Genomic DNA, 20124 nt, shown 5'->3' on the forward strand with positions numbered 1-20124 from the left:
TGTCTCTGGAAATGGGCGGGAGCGGGACTCTGCTCCTCCATTGGTTGCTGTTCTGATCCCCACTCTCATCCTCCTCACATCCCTTCCCATCCCCTCTTCTTCTCTCTTTCATCCCTCGTGGCCACAGGGTGTTGCTTCGGTAGTTGAAGAGGTTTATCCTGGGATGCCAGGGCGCGGAGCGGGCAGGATACATGAGATGGGCAGTTGATGGGGGTCAAACGTCGAGAGGCTGTGGACATCACCCTGATACCCGCCTTGGCCTCACTCCTCCTGGGCTTGGAGGACATCTTGGGGAGGGTGAAGCCGTCCACCAGGACCGTGTCGCCCACCCTGGTCCTGAACGGAGCCCTGTTGAGGCCCATGCAGTGCCTGGATGCTGCCCTCCTCTGCCCCAGCCTCACCCAGCCCTTTATCTGGAGGTATGTCCGCATGGGAAGGGCCATACCTGGGAGGACCACCACAGAGCACAGCTTGGTGGCCAGGTGACTCACACACTCCCTGTGGCCGTACTGAAGGGCGATCCTGAGGGGGTCACGACCCTGGGGATCCCGACAGGCAAGGGTCAGAACGCTGCTGGCGATAAAGAGTTTGAGGATGGTGAGCTGGCCGCGCTCGATGGAGGCGACAGCGGGACACTTGGCGATGTCGGGGTGGGCCGTCTGGTGGCACCACTCACGGTAAGGGTGAACCCCCACCGGCTCAATGACACGCACCCCCCTCTCCAGCAGCCAGCCGGCCAGGTCCAGGTGGCCCAGAGAAGCAGCGATGTAGAGTGCCACCCGGAGCTGGAACCTGGAATAATACAGAATCAATGTATTTATAACACGTTTCAAGTTTTTTTTGTCAAGTTCACAAGATACAGTGGGTTATAAAACAGTACAGTACAAAGCTTACTTGCAAACTCTTTCCCACAATGCAGTATTAAATATCAGGGTAAGAGAAAAAACATATGAAGGAAAAAACACGAGAATATAAGCTATATACAGGGTCAGTACTATCATTGTAAGCTATATACAGGGTCAGTACTATCATTGTAAGCTATATACAGGGTCAGTACTATCATTGTAAGCTATATACAGGGTCAGTACTATCATTGTAAGCTATATACAGGGTCAGTACTATCATTGTAAGCTATATACAGGGTCAGTACCATCATTGTAAGCTATATACAGGGTCAGTACTATCATTGTAAGCTATATACAGGGTCAGTACCATCATTGTAAGCTATATACAGGGTCAGTACTATCATTGTAAGCTATATACAGGGTCAGTACCATCATTGTAAGCTATATAAAGGGTCAGTACCATCATTGTAAGCTATATACAGGGTCAGTACCATAATTGTAAGCTATATAAAGGTTCAGTTCGATCACTGTTGATAGTAAGTCTATCATACAGTTCAGTGTGTAGATGTGTATTCTGACATCACAGGTCTCTCCCTAGACAGGTGTCGTTGGACGGTCAGTCTGTGTCCCAGGAAGCAGCCTCTGAGGAACTCCGCCCACCCATCCCAGGTGTCTAACCGTAGAGTAGCCCCTGAGAGACAGAGACACATGCAGGTTGTCCTCCTGGTTTCCATGAACCAAGAATGTGTTCCATACAGTCCATTTGTCTCTGTGTTACATCCATAAGGTGTTGAGCCAGAGGACCATTGATCTACTGCACAAGGAAGGCCATACCCAGGTCAATGGCGTAGTCGTGCAGCCGGTTGCAGTCGTAGAGTTGCAGGCCGGTGGGAGAGCTCAGTCTGAAGGAGCTGACGGGAAGCACACACTGCTGGGACACCAGGGTCATGAGCCTGGCCACAGACGTACTCAGGAGAAACACAGTGCCCAAGACTGAGAGGGTCTCCCCCGTCACGGCACTGAACACACGCACCACCGGCTCCCGCTGAAGTATAAGACCATGGACATACAGTAAATTCACTTGTTTTACATAAATACCTATGTTGTGTTTATACACCGAGTAAACAAAACATTATGAACACCTGTTCTTTCCATGACAAAGACTGACCAGGTGAATCCAGGTGAAAGCTATGAACCCTTAATGATGTCACTTGTTAAATCCACTTTAGTGTAGATGAAGGGGAGCGGACAGGTTAAAGAAGGATTTTTAAGCCTTGAGACAATTCAGGCATAGATTGTGTATGTGTGCCATTCAGAGGGTGAATGGGCAAGACAAAATATTTAAGTGTCTTTGAACGGGGTAGTAGGTGCCAGGTGCACCGGTTTGTGTCAAGAACTGCAATGCTGCTGGGGTTTTTCACACTCAACAGTTTCCTGTGTGTATCATGAATGGTCCACCACCCAAAGAACATCCAGCCAACTTGGCACAACTGTTGGAAGCATTGGAGTCAACATGGGCCAGCATCCCTGGGGAACGCTTTCAAACACCTTGTAGAGTCCATGCCCCAACGAATTGAGGCTGTTCTGATGGCAAAAGGCGGGGTGCAACTCAATATTAGGAAGGTGTTACTAATGTTTGGTACACTCAGTATATATAAGTTAGGAGTCATATAATTACAGGGGTAAGATGAAGTGGCTCCTTTGCACTGATCTTAGGTCTGGTTTGTGTTTTTACTGCTAATGGTAAAGGTTAGGATTTGGTGAGAGTAAACTGATCCTAGATCTGTGCCCAAGGGCAATTTCTATCCAGAGACAAATCAAAGGTCCATGCTATTTAAATTTATAATCTACCACCATCTCGTGGCTCAAACTTGTAACAACATTTTCTAATTAATGTGCTGTACTGAGTTTTGTTCTATCACATCGAACAGTAATCTGGGTGCAGATTAAATTGAACACTAATCTGGGTGAAAATTAAATTGAAGACTAATCTGGGTGCAGATTAAATTGAACAATAATCTGGGTGAAAATTAAATTGAACACTAATCTGGGTGCAGATTACATTGTTAACAGAAATATTATGAATATGTATTTCAATGAACCCAAAGGGCCTCTTCTTCTCCTACTATACGGCCTGCTGTGCTCTGCTGTACTCTGTAGTCTGCTGTACTCTGTAGTCTGCTGTACTCTGTAGTCTGCTGTGCTCTACCGTACTATACACCACTGGGTATACAGACTCTTCAGATACTGTTAGCGAACACCAGACTGAGGTCGAGGCGATTACATGGGGAAAAGGTTTATGACTGTAAGGGTGTTTGGTACAAAGGCAACACTACATCGGGCCACATTTCAGCTCTATCCCAGGTCAACCATACAATACTATAGATTTCCACTCTAGTCAACCAGCAAGAAGGAGAGACAGACAGAAGGTCTGGCTTTGACTATGTCAATGATGGGATGTGTAAGTAAGGAGTAAGGAACACAAATAAACATTATTCTGATGGTTACATTTGTACTTAGATACATAACCACTCTCCTCTGTTAGCAAATCTTCCACAGAACTTTGTGGAACAGAGTGAGTTCTGTCCCTGTCTGGCTCTGGACATGTACCCAGGGACCTCTGTACAACAACACTTCACACTCACGAAGCAGTGTTCTTACTAACCAATCACTCTACCATAACCATGGTCTCGGTATAAAGCAGTGTCCTTACTAACCAATCACTCTACCATAACCATGGTCTCGGTATAAAGCAGTGTCCTTACTAACCAATCACTCTACCATAACCATGGTCTTGGTTGAGCAAGGGCAATATTACTTTAAGTCTCAAGCAGGGTGACCTCAACATACTATATATCACCATACTATATACCACCACACTATACAGTGGGGCAAAAAAGTATTTAGTCAGCCACCAATTGTGCAAGTTCTCCCACTTAAAAAGATGAGAGAGGCCTGTAATTTTCATCATAGGTACACTTCAACTATGACAGACAAAATGAGAAAAAAAAATCCAGAAAAATCACATTGTAGGATTTTTAATGAATGTATTTGCAAATTATGGTGGAAAATAAGTATTTGGTCACCTACACCTACAACTATTTCATTTTACCTTTAGGCAAGTCAGTTAAGAACAAATTCTTATTTTCAATGACGGCCAAGGAACAGTGGGTTAACTGCCTGTTCAGGGGCAGAACGACAGATGTTCAACCTTCCGGTTACTAGTCCACCGCTCTAACCACTAGGCTACCCTGCCGCCCCATATAACCATACTATATAACCATACTATATAACCATACTATATATTACCACACTCTATATCACCATAATATATATAATGATACTATATAATCATACTATATAGCCATACTATTTAACCATACTATATATCACCATACTATATCTGAAACACTTTATGTTAATGATAGTATGAAGCTGTTTCAAGCAATAGCCAGCTCACTTTGATATGCATTTTCAAGCACGGGTAGAAACAGCTAGGTGTTCGGCTGGTACCTTCAGCAGGCAGCAGATGGCACTGCTAGGGGTGATGCCAACGTCTGTCAGGACCCAGCTGTCCCGAAGGATGGCACCAGCATAGCTCAGCTCCAGGAAGTGCCTCACCTGCTTGTCGTCTGACAGTTGCACGTGGAAGTAATCCTGCCAGAGGAAGAAAATTGGAAACACAAGGAGCCGTAATTGAGTGTCCCATACAATCAGAATGAGAGGGCTCAACACTGATGGAGCCGTAATGGAGGGTGTCCCACACAGACACCCATTATGGAAGGTGTTCCACCCAGACAGATGTCAATGTTTACCATACAATAATTGTAAAAGTGTCCAATTGTGTACAATTAAGAAAATAGGCCCAAGGAGGCGTGGTATATGGCCAATATACCACGGCCAAGGGCTGTTCTTAGGCACAACGCAACGCGGAGGTATATTGGCCATATACCACAAACCCCCAAGGTGTCTTCTTTTTTTTTCTTCTCCAATTTAGTGGTATCCAATTGGTAGTTACAGTCTTGTCCCATTGCTACAACTCCCATATGGACTTGGGTGCACACATATAGAAGGTGCACACATGGGGAACATTTTTAGTAGCCTAGGGTCCGGGAAAGTGTTGGCCTTTTTAAAACCGCATTTCATGCAATTCTACATCCTTGTACATGACTGGAGACTTTGGCATTATCTTTTTTTTAATCAGCACAAATGATCGAAATGGCATGCTACTTTGACACTGACAAACTTAGTATCTGAGATCAATAAAAACGACCTTGTCTTGAATCCATCAATAGCCTATAGGCCTAGGTTTGTGGAGAAACATATAGTAGGCTACAATATGAGGAGGAAATTAGTCCTAAAAATGCTTTCCAGTTTCACTGACTCACCCAATGATGCGCAGCTCACTCGCTGGAGATTGTCGATGCGCTCGTGTCAAAAGCCTATCTCTCCCTCTCTCTGTTTTGTAAAACAATGTTTGGGAGTTGATCAAATATTTTGGTAGTCTACAGCATAGTCTTATCTTTTCAGCAAGAGTCATTGCTTTTCAATCTGTGTTTTCCCTCGATTGTATTTGAAATATTGCAAAAGGCCTGTTTTGTCTGCCTGCTGTTTTTTCACTGACAGATTTGCCTCGCGTTCCCGACTGTAGGCTATTCTTTGTTATTGGGTTACAATCCGCAGCTAGGCTATTTAAAAAAGAAGCTATTGGTCCTCTGTAGCTAAATTATAGGGCTTCTCATGACGTATTAGGCTATTCTGAATGATTTAATTTATTTCTGAACAGACAGCAGTATTTCCGTAACTTGACACAGTAAATTGCTAGCTAGTACTGGCGGGAATTCTCTACAACAAAATGCACAACAAATATTCTCCAAAAACCGCTGCATCTTATGTGTGATGTTCGAATAACATTTACAAACAATTTGATATAAATTGAACATTTAAATCATCACCTGAAAGTATAAAAATCACTTTTGATGTACAGTGCTTTGCAACCAACAACTTACCGCTGGTTTGGTGCTTGTTCACTGGGACGATTTTAACTGGAACATCCCCCCTCGTAAGCAGCTATTCAAACCAGCCAATAAGATGCCACGTTGAGTAGGTGAAGGCAAGACAAACTCAAACCAAAAACCCATTGGCTTAACAATAAAGTGGCAAGGGGAATCACCAATATAACCCTGTTACAGAGGCAACTCGAATGAACATTGATCGCTTTTATTATAATTGTTAAATAGCAAAAAGTGAAAATGATTTTTCATGGCACGAGAGGTACCGGATTCGGCCAAATAGGTTCCGGAACAAAACAGTCCAGAACGGAACGGTGCCGGATCCTGTTCTGGCATGATCCTGCTCAAATTAAGCACTGATTTGAAGTACCTAGGCCTCTACCTGCTGAGTATAAAGATTATTAAACTAGATTCAGTGGGCTTGTCATTCACAGTACTGATGAAAAATCAAGTACAGTTGATCTAAATGTGGATATACGAGGACATCTAGTGGTCACCGGATTTTTAAAAAATCCATGCAAGCTATCTTTGCACTAGCATGCGATGCCATATATTTGACACAGGTATTTATTTTTCAACATGTATTGTCATTGACTGGAACAAAATATAATTGTATGAGCTATGCCTCTGTGTCCCGGCGTTGTTGTACCCCTCTACTATCTGGCTTGGTGGGGCGATCTCGTTCTGCATGCCTGCTTCACTGAGATACAATGTGTCGTCATGCATTTGTGCATGCACGCTGTTAACGGTCATATCCGTCTTGCTAGCTAATTTAGCTAGCTCATCAACCAGTATTTTATTATCTTTTTCTGCACGATAGCACTTATTAAAGCCTTGAAACTCATGGGGACCCCACTGTTACCACGGGTCATCGAGCTAGCCCTTATTTGGCAGCAGGGTTGCATCGGTTTCCACTGGATTTGACAGCTTGTTAGGCTGGCTAGCTAGGTAGCTAATTCACTATCGCGAACTGTTTATCACGTAGCAGCCTATGCTGACTAGCATCGCTAGCAACTAGCTAACATGGATAAAGTCTAGTCGTGGGTCCACAAAATCAAACAAATGGTACTGAACTGATGACAAAATCATGTTTAGAAATTGTAGTATATATTTTTTTTTGTTGCTTAATGACATTGCGAATATCATAATTTTTGTCATTTAACTACCGGTATGTATTTAATCCGGTTTCGGAATGAGAAAAGTATTAATCGCAAATTCCAGCACTATCGGATACCGGGAAAAAGAAATAAGAGAACCGGTCACGAATGCGGAGCCACGCCCTAAAATAACATGTGACCACAAGGCGTTTGTGACAGATTCGTGCGTTCCAATTTTGTCATAATTGTCTGTAGGTTCTAAATTGCTTATGAGCTTGGCTGCCCTTCAGAAAGTAGCTGATTCTTGTACTTTACAGCTGTATTTTCCTACAGTTACTAATAATACTAGCAACAAAACAGATTTCATTCCTTAAAATGATATTGCCAGATGGAAGAAAATAATAAGGTAGGCCTAAACTGTAATAAGATATACCTTAAAGACTGCTTGTGTTTAATCCTGAATCCAGTTGCCCCTCTTGTACTGGGATAAAACAATAGGCAAGCCATGAACCTTATGGAGGAGTACATGTGTTTTGCAGACACACCTGGGTTCTAGACTGGCTGAGGTAAACATTTTAGGAAAGCCTGGGTTTTTAAATCCTGGTGAAAGCAGATATGTCAAAGTTTGTCAATGTCATGTTGCCCTTCCATTTAGATGAAACTAGCGAAAAGGATCATTTTGCTTCTCTTAATCCACATTTTCTAGCAAAAAAACATGTTCATGCTTTAGGGCTGGTGGGCTGCATATATATTGGTAAAATATAAAGTGTGTGTGTGTGTGGAGGGGAGGGGAGGGGTGTAGTGGATATAATGGGGTATAGGCCTAACTGTTGTTTTGAGGGTGAAATTTCAACCACAGGATGATGTCATCATTGTAAACTAAATTCAGCATAGCCAAACCTTGTATAAAATAGGTTGAATTTGTACCTTTGAAACCATGTCAGATTTTCAACATTATATACACTTTCAGAAAAAAACTATAGGCAGCACCTCAGCCCGGGATCGAACCCCATCCAGGGTTTTAACTACACCCAGCCCTGCTTAGCTTTAATATGTCACTGACTACTACCAATATGCTATTGTGAAAATTATTATTGAGAGATCTCTTAATAACAAAATATATTCAGTGTTAATATCGAAGTCATTCTAAGGGGTAGGTTTGACAAAGCAAATGAGTGAGTGAGTCTTTGACATGAAGACAGTGGTTAGATTCTGCCATTGGGACTGCTCTGATGTTTCCATTCTCTCCTGGTTATGACCATAGAGCCTTGTCCCAGTCTCTAGACCTGCCTGTCTGTGTGGTGGATGACCACCTGACCTCTGAAGCTGTCAATGAGATGGTAAGTTGACCATGTCATTTCATATTACAACATTAATCCAATAAAATGTTATAGTGATGCTATCATTGGCAATGTTGACGTACCACAACCATCTCTGTTGTGTTGCAGTTGTTTAATTGGCCCAACGTTGCCAATGCTCCTCCACTCTTTAACAGTTAATAATTATTTCAGTATGATATTTGTTGTATATTAAGTTTGATTATTTGCAATATAATTACATTTCTACCAGGAGCAGAGCAATTCTACCAGGAGCAGAGCAACCTCAGTGATGGAAACCACAGAAGAGGGGAAGCTCAACAATGTGGAACATCTGACACTTATGGACTTCCTTCAAAACCTAACTGAGAAGTATGTTCTGTTTTCTTTGGTACTATCACACCTTCAAGGAAATAGGATCAAATTAGAAACTGATCAATCGGAAAAAAATGTTCAGTGCTAGAAAAGTTGTCACATTGCAATTTTGCCAAAACAACTGACACAAAGCAAGTATAACTTCACGATCAGGCAAATAATTAAATAAAAACTATTCTGCCACGCATCCTGATATGACAACATTTATAACAATATTGTTTTCAGGCAATGGAGGGGGATTCGTGAGGGCATGTTTGACCCGGTAAGATCATGTTACTGACAATTTAATCAGATTACCATGAAAACTCTGCCTAATGTTTAACCTTGTTCATAAGCTTTTGAAAGACGCACTATGCAACATTTTAAAACACTTCTTCTGTTTCTGGAATACAGCTGACAAAACAACAGCTTGCCGGCTTGTGTCTGAGGATTGTCCAGTTTTTATCGGACAAGCTGATGCAGATCATCATCCCAGGTCTTTACGAACTACTGGGCATCCAAGATGCTGCCTCTTCTCCATTGTCACAGAGATCTCTCACAGCGTCACTCACCAGTCTGTTAGACGATAAGACTAACACCAAGTCCCGCGTGAGATTTACTGAGGCTGGTGTACCTAAGAGGCCAGGCAGTCGAAAGTCTTACAATAGCTTTCGCATCCCGACTCCCTACCCTTCCTCCAACTGTATGGAGCAGGAAGAGGAAGAAGAACAGGAATCACAACTTAAGTTCAAGGAGATTTACCTGACTAAGGGCAGTCTGGGCAGTGGAAGCTACCTGCCCAAGGGGGCCATGAGGTATGTTCTTAAAGGGAAATTTAACAACTTCATATTCATCTCCAGCATCACCATATGTGAAAATTACACATTTCCATGCTTTGTAGTAAAAAAAATATAGAGGGACGTAACTGTTTCCAATAGTGCTGAGAAATTAGTGCTTTTTGAGGTTGGTTTGGTTTCGATTCAAATATTTAAAAAATAATCACGGTTTTGGATTTCAATACTTTTTTTAGACATTGAATGCACTATGGATTATGTGTGTTGAATGCTGTAACAACACATAATAAAACAATGAATAAAAGTCCCATGATGGTAGTGACTGTCCATTACTGTTTATGACTTATCAACCATCATTTACTTTCTCATATAATATATTTATTTGATGACTTTATTATTTCATTCCAAGTCATCAACTCATCTCTATAGAGCTGCTGCTTATCCTGTCTGACAAAATCACAATTTTAGTAGTTCTTCTAAGTAAATAAGACCTACTTTTATGACCGCTGAACACCAACTGTCAATCACTTAGATCATGTATTTCCAGGTAGAGGATCCTCGCAACGCAACTGCTTTTTATCTCTCTCATGCATTCTCTCGTCTCTCCGTCTCAGTCAATGAGGTTTCCGTATCTGCTCCACACAGAGTGGACAAGCAAGTGGGCGTGCAATGGATTATGGGAATTAATTGCCGTATTTTCTGTGCTAAACTATGTAGAATATTGGCCTGTTGGAAACTACAACTCCCTACTACATTGCATAGTTCGTGCTTGATCTGATTTATCTCTACAGAAACTGAGCATCGAGCTCACAGAAGAAGAAAAAAATTAACTATATGGAATTCAAATAATTGAGCCGACGTCGGTCAATTAGTTGTTTAAAAACCGAAAAATAACAAAAATGTTGGTTAAATGCTCAGCTCTAGATTCTAATGACATCATCAGTGTGCATCGTGTGATTTTAACCAATTATGAGTAGGCATTGCCTGCTAATTGGTTGATGATGTCATAGAAAACACTTATCTTCCTCTTTCTTTTTTACTACAAAACATAGAAATGCCCATTTTTCACATATGCTGATGTTGGGGTGGTGCTGGAGATGATGAATATGAAGTTGAAACATTTAGAAATTTCCCTTTAACATTCTTCAAACTGCCTTGTATTTATGATTGTCCTTGAAGTTATTAGAAGTTACAGTATTTGAAGTTTATAGCAATTTGGATTTTTGTAGAGGATAGATATTGCCAGGATAGATAGATATCTACAGGCCAGTTTCAATACAAATGACTTATACAAAATACATTTTATTGGGCTTTAGAAATTAAGCAGTTAGGCTGACATCACACTAAGGTTTTTTCTCAGAGAAACAGCAGCGTTTTCCTCATTGTTTTCAATGGTGCAGATGTATTTGACACACTGAATGTGCATCACAGCCTTACATATTATTTGTTTGACTTTGATGATTTCTGCGTTTTTTTTCCCAAGGACTCTAACCTCTCTGTCTGATGTGCAGAAGAAAACAACCAACTCTGAGACGCTACAAGTCCTCTTAGGTGTCTCAGAGGACACCCTTGTCACCTGTGTGCAGGACAGCCTGCAAGGTTCTCTATCCAAACTTGCATGCATGTCCAATTCTCCATCTGGAAGTGCAGGCTCTATGATGCTAACCCCTGCTGTAATGGCAGAGTTGGCTAAAGATGTCAAGTCGGCCTTATCAGTGGTCGTTAAGAGTGCCTCCGCTAGCCAAACCTCTGTAGTGACACCGCTAAGGGGAGACTCACAGACCAAGGTGACTGAGAGCATGGTGAGAGAGCTGGCTGCTAAACTTGAAAAAGTTGACCAAGAGAGCAAAAGTCTAACAGGGCAAGTCATGACCATGATCTCTGACACAATGGTGGCTTTTGTTGACGAGAACGAACAGAATTTGCTGGAAGATCTGAAGGACAAGATCACGTTTTTGGCATCGCATGTTGGCTTCATTGACGATCTTGATGCCCTGATAAGCAAATACGAGAGCAGCTACAATATTGGTGAATCTGGTTCCTCCTGCACGCTCACATCTAAGAGCATCCAAAAACTCTCTAGCCGGGAGTTTCAAACATCAGCAATACAAGCAGTGAGTGGAGTTCTTGACAAAAAAGTCAGTAGTTTGAGCTTTCCTAGTTCAGTCATTCAGTCTGAGTTAACAGGTGCTGTATCAGGTCAAACATTGTCTGGCATTGTAAAGACAGAGTCAATTCACCCAGTGGGCTCAGCAGCGTCAGTAGTTGTTAAGACTTTTGTGTCAGATATGAAGTCCTTGGCTGAATCTGAAGAGAGTCCCCAACAGAAGAGTGCCTGGTCTGCTGCTGTTCACATTTACCACAGCATCCAAAACAACTTGAAAGATTATTTCGGCAAGCTTCAGAGATTTGCCCTAAAGAGCATTGTCACATCTGATGACAACATCACAAATGCTGAGTTTAAGGAGACAGTTCCACTTCCTTGCTTAGACATGAAATATAGGCCCAGTAAGAGTGAGCCTCAGTTGCCAGAGTCCACTGGTGCAGTTACTTTACAAAGAGGCCTAAGTGAGAGCTCAAAACTTCTTTGGGCAAAAACTGAGTCAGAAGAAAGCAAGCTCCTTCTGACAACTTGCACCAAAGAAGTCATCTCAGAGCTTCTGGTCTTGTACAACACTGTTGGAGAAAAAGGATCAGGCTTCTCTATTGAGAGAGAGACATTTGTAGAGGGTGTTCTGGCTCAGCTTGGGGATATCTCCCATTCCAGGTCCTCATCACCAATAGTATGTGAGTTCCCCTGTCAAATTGAGGACAGCAGAAGTAAGGCCTCAGCTTCTTTGACCAGTCTGTTAGATTGTATTAGAAAACTCTCAAGTGAGGAATTTAAAAGAAATGCCACTCAAGCAGTGAGTGAGTTCCTAGTTAAAAAGTCCACCAGTAGCTTAACTAGTGCACAGCCTGCTTATTCCAGGTCTTGTTCCATTCAAAACCAGTACACATGGTCAAAGGATATTTGTGCGGATTCTGCTGCCTTTGGCATCATTGACACATTTGTGGAAGACCTGCAGAGCTTGGCGCAACCTGCAGAAGTAGAGGAGAGAGAACCTGACGTCCAGGAAAATGCACAAAAGCTACAGAGTAGGATCTGGTCTGCTACCACTAGTTTATATAACAATATTCAGCAGACATTAAAGGACTTCATCATTCACCAGCGGAGGTCAGACATGCAGAGAAGAATGTCTAGTCATATACCCACAGAGGACTCTGGAAATCTTGGGACTAAGGAGTACCTTGGTTTGGCAAGCCAGGACTTGAGGCAAGCTAGTAAGAGTGTGCCTCACTTGCACAGTTTGAACCTTGAAGTGGCTCTACACAGGGGTGTCAGCGAGAGTTCAAAACTTCTCTGGACTGAAACAGACGAGGCTCTACTGACCAATAGTACCAAAGAGGTAATTTCAACAATCTTGACCTCATGCGAGGATCAGACATCAAATGCACCTTGCTTCTCCACAGTAGGAAAGAAAATATCTGATATGTCCCTTGAGGTCAACATGTTGGTAGGTGGTGTTCTGTCTCAGCTGAAGGACATCTCCTTGTCAAGGTCCCCAACACCATGTGAAGACATGTTTGAACGTCTCCAAGGTTCTCCTGAGCGAACCTCTCCAGTAAGTCTAGATTGCAGCACGGCTGCCTCCAAAGGCATTGCATCTTCCCACAGTCTTTCAACAAAGAGCCTCCAAAAACTCTCTAGTCATGAGTTCCAAACCAAAGCTGAGAAAGGAGTGAGTGAGGTCCTCTCTAGATCATTTAACATTGTGGAGGAAGGTACAACAGATAAGTACCTCCAGTCTGTATCTACATCCACCACATCTACTGATATTATACAAACCATGGTGAAAGACCAGCAGGAGCTCACCCAGACCACCCAATCATCTGACATGGTATCTGGAACCTCCCTGCTCACCACTGGACAGGTTTCTGAGAAAAGAATCTGGTCTGTTGCTCGTAACATCTACTATAGTCTGCAAAGTAAGATTACGGAGTTTCTCAGAAAAGATCTTCAAAGATCAGACACAGCACTTGGTTCAATCCAAATCTTTACATATCAAAGCAGTCCTGCATCACAAAGAGCAAGTCTCGGCCATCTTGAGGTCAACCAGAGCAGTGTTACACCTGGTGGAAACGATGCCTGTGTGGACATTCCGCACAAATTACTACCTAAAACCACTGAGCTCTCAGGATCCATGCTGGAGGATATTGACACGATCCGTTGTAGGAGTGCTGACAGCCAAAATACAAGAAATACCTCTTCTTCACGCTCCTCCATCTCTCTAACACCTACTTCAAAATTAAGGCAGTCGAAATGGCACTTTGCTTTACCCGGGACTCCCATCCCCACTGAGTTTCCTGCTCAGATTGACTTTCCCATTGTTAGAAACACAATCATTGAGGACTTCTTTCACACAGAGGACTTACTTCCTGTAACCTTTGTGGACAAAGTCAGGCAAGCTGCTGGGGTGGTAGTGGACATTATGGTGGAAAGTGTTGAGAACACACAGGAAAATGGACAGGGTGCTTCTCATCCTGACAACCTCCGATCTGCTGTTAGGAAATTGAGAAAAATCATTTCCACTTGGACCATCCACATTTTCAGCCATGAATTGGTGGATAAAGTGATAGCCCTTCAGGACAGCCACAGCACTCCACAGGTCTTAACATTGGAAGCAGCCAAAAGTGCTTCAGACTCCATTCTTTCAAGGCTGAAATGGGGAAAGGAACAATGTGCCATATCCAAGGAGCTCTCCTCTCAGCTTCTCCAGATATTTGCTGAAGAGACAGTGAAGTGCTTCCTGAGACAGTGGTCAGATGAGTATGAAAACATAAACTTTGATGTTTCAGTCCAGAACGATCCAAAGACTTCTACTTGCATGGTCATTCTTCAAATGATCACCAAAGCCACTGCTAAATGTTATTTTGAGTCCGCTACCAGCGTGGCCACCAGTGACATTGTAGAAGGCGTGTTTGATTTGGAAAGGGATACCATCAGCAGTACTGGAGAGCAGGTCCTCACCTTCAATACAAAGGTATAGTACACATACATCTTTCATGAATAACACTGCTGTTGACCTTTTATATGATTCTTTGTGTCATGGCATTGCACTGCTTCTTTGCAGTTGATATGCTGTACTTTAAGATATCGAAAACATTTCAGTTTGTTTTAATGTGCCTTTTCCCACCAACCAGGGTTCCAAGAAAGTTAGTAAGAACCTCTGTCCTCAAGAGTCTCTGGAGTACCAGCCTCAGAACATTTGCCCTACTGTGTACTTTACAGGTAAGCCCTGCTGCTGTTTAGGCTGCTGCTCAGTCAAGACTGAGACATTATCCCTTTACCATTACACTAATTCATTTGGAAAGACATTGTACTCCTCTGAGTTGTTACCTATGACATACTGTACTGTGGGCTGGGTGGTAGCCTAGTGGGTTAAGAGGTTGGGCCAGTAACCGATAGGTTGCTGGTTCAGAATCCCTGAGTTCACGAGGCAAAATCTGTCAATGTGCTCTTGAGCAAGGCACCAAATCCTAATTGCTCCTTGTAAGTCTCTCTGGATAAGAGTGTCTGATAAATGAGTAAAAATGTAAATTGATGGCATGCTGGATGGTCTTTCGTTGCAGAGACGATGACAAGATCTCATGGCTCCTTTTCTCCAGAGGGAATTTATGATATCGCATCGTCCTTCCCACTTGAAGAGAAGAGTCGCAAACCCTCCCTTTTCACCAGATTGTCTAGATCCATCACGAAAGGCTTTCTCAGCACATTCAAATCTTCAAGGAAAACCAAATTATTTAAATAAATTCCTCATTATAACAATGAGAACATTCATTTGTTCAGATGAGAATCTAATCGTATTGGTCACATACGCCGAAAACAACTGTGAGATGCTTTATTACGAGCCCATTCCCAACAATGCAGAGTTAAAAAGTAAGAAAATATTTTCTAAATAGTAACACAATAACAATAACAAGGCTATATACAAGGAGTACCAGTACCGAGTCAATGTGCATGGGTGCGAGGTAGTTGAGGTAATACAGTATGTACATGTAGGTAAGGGTAAAAGTGACTAGGCAATCAGGATAGATAATAAACACAGTAGCAGCAGCTAGTGTGAAAGTCGGTCAGTGTCACAGTGAATGTGTGGGTAGAGTGTAGTGAGTGTGCATCGAGCCAATTCAAGAGAGTCAGTGGAAAACAATTTGAAAAATACATCAATAACCAAGGGGGTCAATGCAAATAGTGCAGGTGGCCATTTAATTAACGTTCATCAGTCTGATGACTTGGGGGTAGAAGCTGTTCAGCAGTCTAATGACTTGGGGGTGGAAGCTGTTCAGCAGTCTAATGGCTTGGGGGTAGAAGCTGTTCAGCAGTCTAATGACTTGGGGGTAGAAGCTGTTCAGCAGTCTAATGACTTGGGGGTAGAAGCTGTTCAGCAGTCTAATGACTTGGGGGTAGAAGCTGTTCAGCAGTCTAATGACTTGGGGGTAGAAGCTGTTCAGCAGTCTAATGGCTTGGGGGTAGAAGCTGTTCAGCAGTCTAATGACTTGGGGTAGAAGCTGTTCAGCAGTCTTATGACTTGGGGGTGGAAGCTGTTCAGCAGTCTAATGACTTGGGGGTAGAAGCTGTTCAGCAGTCTAATGGCTTGGGGGTAGAAGCTGTTCAGCAGTCTAATGGCTTGGGGGTAGAAGCTGTTCAGCAGTCTAATGACTTGGGGGTAGAAGCTGTTCAGCAGTCTAATGACTTGGGGGTAGAAGCTGTTCAGCCGTCTAATGACTTGGGGGTAGAAGCTGTTCAGCAGTCTAATGACTTTGGGGTAGAAGCTGTTCAGCAGTCTAATGACTTGGGGGTAGAAGCTGTTCAGCAGTCTAATGACTTGAGGGTGGAAGCTGTTCAGCAGTCTGACTTGGAGGTAGAAGCTGTTCAGCAGTCTAATGGCTTGGGGGTAGAAGCTGTTAAGGAGCCTTTTGTCCCAGACTTGGTGCTCTCGTATCGCTTGCCGTGTGGTAGCAGAGTGAACAGTCTATGACTTGGGTGGTTGGAGCCTTTGGCCAATCATTTACATATCACTTACTTTATTTTTATTTGATTTGATGTCATATTGTAAACGTATGTATCTGTTTTGCTGAAAATATGATTTTGAAAACAATGAATGTCTACAAGTGCTTCATAAAACAGTTATATTTATTTTTGTATTTTCAAAAGACAGCAAATAGCCAATCAAGTATCAACATAAGTGAAATGAAAGACAGATTTAATTTTCAGTGAATAATTGTCTTGTCCAGTGAGCAACTCAATGACAGCGATTCAATGACATCATTAGATCACCTCCAAGAAGCATCTTCAACGTTCACCTGACAACCCATTGGATAAGACACATACACTAACCAAGTGTTTCTTACCTGTCAACAAGGTTGAGATCAGAAGCTTCTTCAATACCCCAGAAATGGAAAGGCTTTGAGACAAAGACAATCAACTGTCCAGATAATGCACATACACTAACCCGGATGTTCTACTTGCCCCACTGAGTTACAGTAAAGTTATCATTTATGCATGGGTCCACGATCCACTCATAGCTCTCACAGCTATCTGACAGTTCTCAGAATACTAAGGAAGAAGTGTGTGATATTGGATTTGGTATCCTTCCCACTCCCAAGTGATTGGGAGTCCCATATTGTGCTGCATAATTGGCCCAGCGTCGTCCGGGTTTGGCCATCATTGTAAATAAGAATTTGTTCTTAACTGACTTGTCTAGTGAAATAAAGGTTAAATAAAAATAAACTATTTAAGCTGTCTGCTATATTGCTGTGTAAATCCACACACTGCAGGGGAATGATGACACATGCTGTGCTAACACATCATCACAGTAGTTGTCAGTTTTGTAACGTAAATAAAGAGTTTGTCAAATACTCTGTGAAATACAGTATGTATTATTTTCCCATAATGCCATTATTTCATGTCTTGTGGTATTTTTAGCATTTTTCCCCCCTTATGTATCAGGTGTATTATTTTGACACTGCACAGACTCACTTAAATGAGCAATAATGATCCACATCTTAATAAAAGAGTTTTAAGGCAGCAGTGTTCATACTGTATTTTACATTGATTTCAACCACTATAGGTCTTCATCAGCAAGTGAGGATTTCTATGGATAAAAACTAGTGTTAAGTGTGGGGGGGGGCCTCAATTAGACCCATGTCAAACACTTACAATCACGTACAGTACAACCACATAGTCACATTCAGTACAATCACATAGTCACATTCAGTACAATCACATACAGTACAACCACATAGTCACATTCAGTACAATCACATAGTCACATTCAGTCAACTGAATGATTCTAGAATAATAATAATTCCATTCACATTTGGCTACTACAAATAGCCAGTGAAATATGATACGTTTTTTGTTCCTTGAGAGGAATGACTGAGAATCCACTGCCTGCCGTTGTAAACTTTCTGCACACAAATCAAACACAGTACTGACTATATCTATAAAACTCATCCAAAGGAACGAAATTCTAAGTTGTCCGCATTGTTTCAGGCATCATCCGTTCCAAAGTCTCATCTTGTTCACTGTAAAAAAATAAATAAAATAAGAGTTCCTTTTTGGACAATTCCAGGTTGTCCCTCCTTGTTTCAGTATGTTTAATCTGCCTAATGACCAGGATCCTGGTGTCTACCCAATGTGCTGAGCACTCCTCCTGGACAGAGTCCGCGCTACATTCAGCTGCTGCAACCATGGTCTCTGTGTGAAGGCACTGTTAGAGAGTCAATCAACCAGAACAAGGTTAGGAGACCAAATCTGTGTCCTAGCATTGTGAAATACTGTATATGTAATGGCCTCAATACATTAATGAAGCGCCCTTACATTCTATCCTCTCCCCATACTGAAACAACTTGTTAGGGTGAACCAATAAGACTGACACTATATTTGTTTCAGGGCTTGTTAGGGTAAACCAATAACAGCTTCTAACCCCAAGTCATTAGACTGCTGAACAATTAATCAAATGGCCACTGGACAAGTTCAACTGTTTTATTATTTGTTACTTTAGTTTATTAGGTAAATATTCTCTTCAACTCTTCTTGAACTGCACTGTTTGTTAAGGGCTTGTAAGTAAAGTATTTCACGGAAAGATCTACACTTGTTGTATTCAGCGCATGTGACAAATAAAGTTTGATTTGATTTGATTATATACCTTCTAAGCATGATGGTTGGCTCATGATTTGTTTGTACTGAAATCTATTCAGGGAGGATAAGGGTATATCATAGGCAGTGATGTAGTGGTAAAACCATTGACTGGTAAATGCTGATTGCCGTTCAGGATTAAAGAAGTAACGCTCCCTCTACTTTCAATGCATCTTCCACAAAAGGTGGGTAAATGCTTGAACAAAATAAAATAAAAAGTGTGTAAACAGCTTTTACATGTGTTCCCCCCCCCCACCACTGATTATAGGAGGCTTCTTCTGACAGTATTCACACCTTTCATAAGAAACCTCCAGAGAAATATTCATATTCACCGTAGCTGTCATTTAAACTTGGACTAACCTGGCCAAGGCCAAACAGTATATGGCGTTTTCTCTGGGTGTGCGGTCGCAGTGGAGAGAAAAGGCCTCCAGTGAGGTGGTGAGGATCTGGGCGGAGTTTGGCGAGGCAAACACAGGTCTGAGATTGGTGTCTCTGGAAATGGGCGGGAGCGGGACTCTGCTCCTCCATTGGTTGCTGTTCTGATCCCCACTCTCATCCTCCTCACATCCCTTCCCTCCTCATCCCCTCTTCTTCTCTCTTTCATCCCTCGTGGCCACAGGGTGTAGCTTCGGTAGTTGAAGAGGTTTATCCTGGGATGCCAGGGCGCGGAGCGGGCAGGATACATGAGATGGGCAGTTGATGGGGGTCAAACATCGAGAGGCTGTGGACATCATCCCGATACCCGCCTTGGCCTCACTCCTCCTGGGCTTGGAGGACATCTTGGGGAGGGTGAAGCCGTCTACCAGGACCGTGTCGCCCACCCTGGTCCTGAACGGAGCCCTGTTGAGGCCCATGCAGTGCCTGGATGCTGCCCTCCTCTGCCCCAGCCTCACCCAGCCCTTTATCTGGAGGTATGTCCGCATGGGCAGGGCCATACCTGGGAGGACCACCACAGACCACAGCTTGGTGGCCAGGTGACTCACACACTCCCTGTGGCCGTACTGAAGGGCGATCCTCAGGGGGTCACGACCCTGGGGATCCCGACAGGCAAGGGTCAGAACGCTGCTGGCGATAAAGAGTTTGAGGATGGTGAGCTGGCCGCGCTCGATGGAGGAGACAGCGGGACACTTGGCGACGTCGGGGTGGGCCGTCTGGTGGCACCACTCACGGTAAGGGTGAACCCCCACCGGCTCAATGACACGCACCCCCCTCTCCAGCAGCCAGCCGGCCAGGTCCAGGTGGCCCAGAGAAGCAGCGATGTAGAGTGCCACCCGGAGCTGGAACCTGGAATAATACAGAATCAATGTATTTATAACACGTTTCAAGTTTTTTTTGTCAAGTTCACAAGATACAGTGGGTTATAAAACAGTACAGTAAAATGCTTACTTGCAAGCTCTTTCCCACAATGCAGTATTAAATATCAGGGTAAGAGAAAAAACGTATGAAGGAAAAAAACACGAGAATA

General features: G+C 42.9%; 3 protein-coding genes across 7 annotated transcripts in view; 1 reads left to right on the forward strand and 2 right to left on the reverse strand.

The window, feature by feature from the left end:
• Nucleotides 1-48: 48 nt before the first annotated feature.
• Nucleotides 49-19262, reverse strand: LOC118937727 (protein ANKUB1-like). Its single transcript, XM_036938312.1, has 5 exons — nt 19020-19262; nt 4359-4502; nt 1680-1890; nt 1425-1536; nt 49-792 (listed from the first exon to the last, which is right to left on the reverse strand). Exons 1-5 carry the CDS (start codon nt 19185-19187, stop codon nt 75-77), a joined length of 1353 nt encoding a protein of 450 aa, XP_036794207.1. The 5' UTR covers nt 19188-19262; the 3' UTR covers nt 49-74.
• LOC110522382 lies at nt 7196-15284 on the forward strand. 4 transcript variants are annotated; one of them, XM_036935798.1, is made up of 8 exons: nt 7196-7360; nt 8219-8294; nt 8524-8642; nt 8871-8907; nt 9039-9439; nt 10902-14502; nt 14663-14750; nt 15092-15284. In XM_036935798.1, the coding sequence occupies exons 2-8, from the start codon at nt 8292-8294 to the stop codon at nt 15268-15270; spliced, it is 4428 nt and encodes a 1475-aa protein (XP_036791693.1). In that variant the 5' UTR covers nt 7196-7360; nt 8219-8291; the 3' UTR covers nt 15271-15284. The 4 variants fall into 4 exon arrangements, with proteins under 4 accessions (XP_036791693.1, XP_036791654.1, XP_036791763.1 ...); XM_036935759.1 differs by lacking the exon at nt 7196-7360 and having other exon boundaries at nt 8097-8294; XM_036935868.1 differs by lacking the exons at nt 7196-7360; nt 8219-8294 and having other exon boundaries at nt 8583-8907; nt 9039-9120.
• Nucleotides 19211-20124, reverse strand: part of LOC110515622 (protein ANKUB1-like) — a 53183-nt gene continuing 52269 nt past the window's right edge. The window contains exon 3 of one of the 2 annotated variants that reach the window (XM_036937753.1): nt 19211-19943. In XM_036937753.1, coding sequence (XP_036793648.1) covers nt 19238-19943 — 706 coding nt within the window. In that variant the 3' untranslated portion in view covers nt 19211-19237. The remainder of the gene's footprint in view (nt 19944-20124) is intronic. The other variant, XR_005035007.1, reaches the window with a different exon arrangement.

Source organism: Oncorhynchus mykiss, chromosome 1 (assembly GCF_013265735.2).
Source record: "Oncorhynchus mykiss isolate Arlee chromosome 1, USDA_OmykA_1.1, whole genome shotgun sequence".
Lineage (NCBI taxonomy): Eukaryota > Metazoa > Chordata > Actinopteri > Salmoniformes > Salmonidae > Oncorhynchus > Oncorhynchus mykiss.